Source organism: Seriola lalandi, unplaced genomic scaffold, assembly GCF_002814215.2.
Source record: "Seriola lalandi dorsalis isolate HSWRI2012SDOR001 ecotype SW California unplaced genomic scaffold, Sedor1 jcf7180002052044, whole genome shotgun sequence".
In the NCBI taxonomy this organism is placed as follows: domain Eukaryota; kingdom Metazoa; phylum Chordata; class Actinopteri; order Carangiformes; family Carangidae; genus Seriola; species Seriola lalandi.
The window spans coordinates 61,205-62,181 of record NW_019522597.1 but is presented as its reverse complement, the minus strand read 5'-3'; the positions used below and the strand labels follow the sequence as shown (position 1 = coordinate 62,181).

The 977-nt window shown below is 43.8% G+C and overlaps 1 protein-coding gene across 1 annotated transcript in view; it reads right to left on the bottom strand.

Annotated features, from left to right (window-relative positions):
• dhx9 (DEAH (Asp-Glu-Ala-His) box helicase 9) overlaps window positions 1–977 on the bottom strand; it is a 14,425-nt gene that overhangs the window by 2,461 nt on the left and 10,987 nt on the right. Inside the window, exons 22-23 of the mRNA XM_087172108.1 lie at window positions 778–939; window positions 308–435 (exon numbers count right to left, since the gene is read on the bottom strand). Coding sequence (XP_087028234.1) covers window positions 308–435; window positions 778–939 — 290 coding nt within the window. The remainder of the gene's footprint in view (window positions 1–307; window positions 436–777; window positions 940–977) is intronic.

Here is a 977-nt window from a genome sequence, read left to right as displayed (position 1 = left end):
GGGAACAGACACATAAAACTTACTGATTAATTTAATGTTTCTTATAATTACCTCCTTTATTTTCTCTTTGTTTTTATATTATTTTTCACTTGTATATGTTTGTTCTGACGCAGAGGGATACAAAACAATAAAAAAAAATTAAAATAACAGTAACAGAAATTTTTATTAAACCTAAATGATTTTTTCACATTGACGTTCATGTGATCAAAACCCTTCAATTATAATAACACTGACTAAATTGTCTCCTAAATGTTGCTGCTGTATTTCCTCCCTCTAACCAGAGGGGATGTGTGGTGCGTTCAGGTACCTTCAGGGAATCCAGAGTTGACCAGGATCTCCTTCAGCTGGACTTTGGCCTCCCAGGTCATCCTCAGGGTGGACATGTTGAGACGTTTGTGTTCACAGAAACGACTCTCCGCCTCCTCGCCGTTGATCCTGAACACAGAGAGGGGTCAGGGGTCAGAGTCCCCGACAGACACCAACCACATCCTCCTTTATCATCAGGTTCACACCTTCATGATCCTCCTGACCAGTCAGACTCACACAGGATTCAGACTGGGGTCGAGTTTTTAAAAGACTCTGATAAATATCTAAATGAGGATCCATCAGATGTAGAGACAGAACGAACCAGAACACTGGACCAGAGACGAGCTTCATCTTCTAATTAATGATTGTACTCACACAGGTGTGACGTCAATCCATCACAGCATATTGAGAATAAAGGAAAATTAAAAGTACATAAAAATAATACTAATGATCGTGAGCGCTCAGACCCACCTGACGTCGTCCCAGGCCTGAAACACCGACAGCAGAGCCACGTGGTCAGAGAAACGGCTGCCGGCGAAGTTCCTGTGGACGAAGCCCAGACGTTTCCCCTCACTGATGAAGGGCTCCGGGAAACAGGAGGCAGCCGAGATGGTGCACATCGCATCTCCGACACTAGATGGAGGCAGAGAAACACAGTGTACTGACGTCAT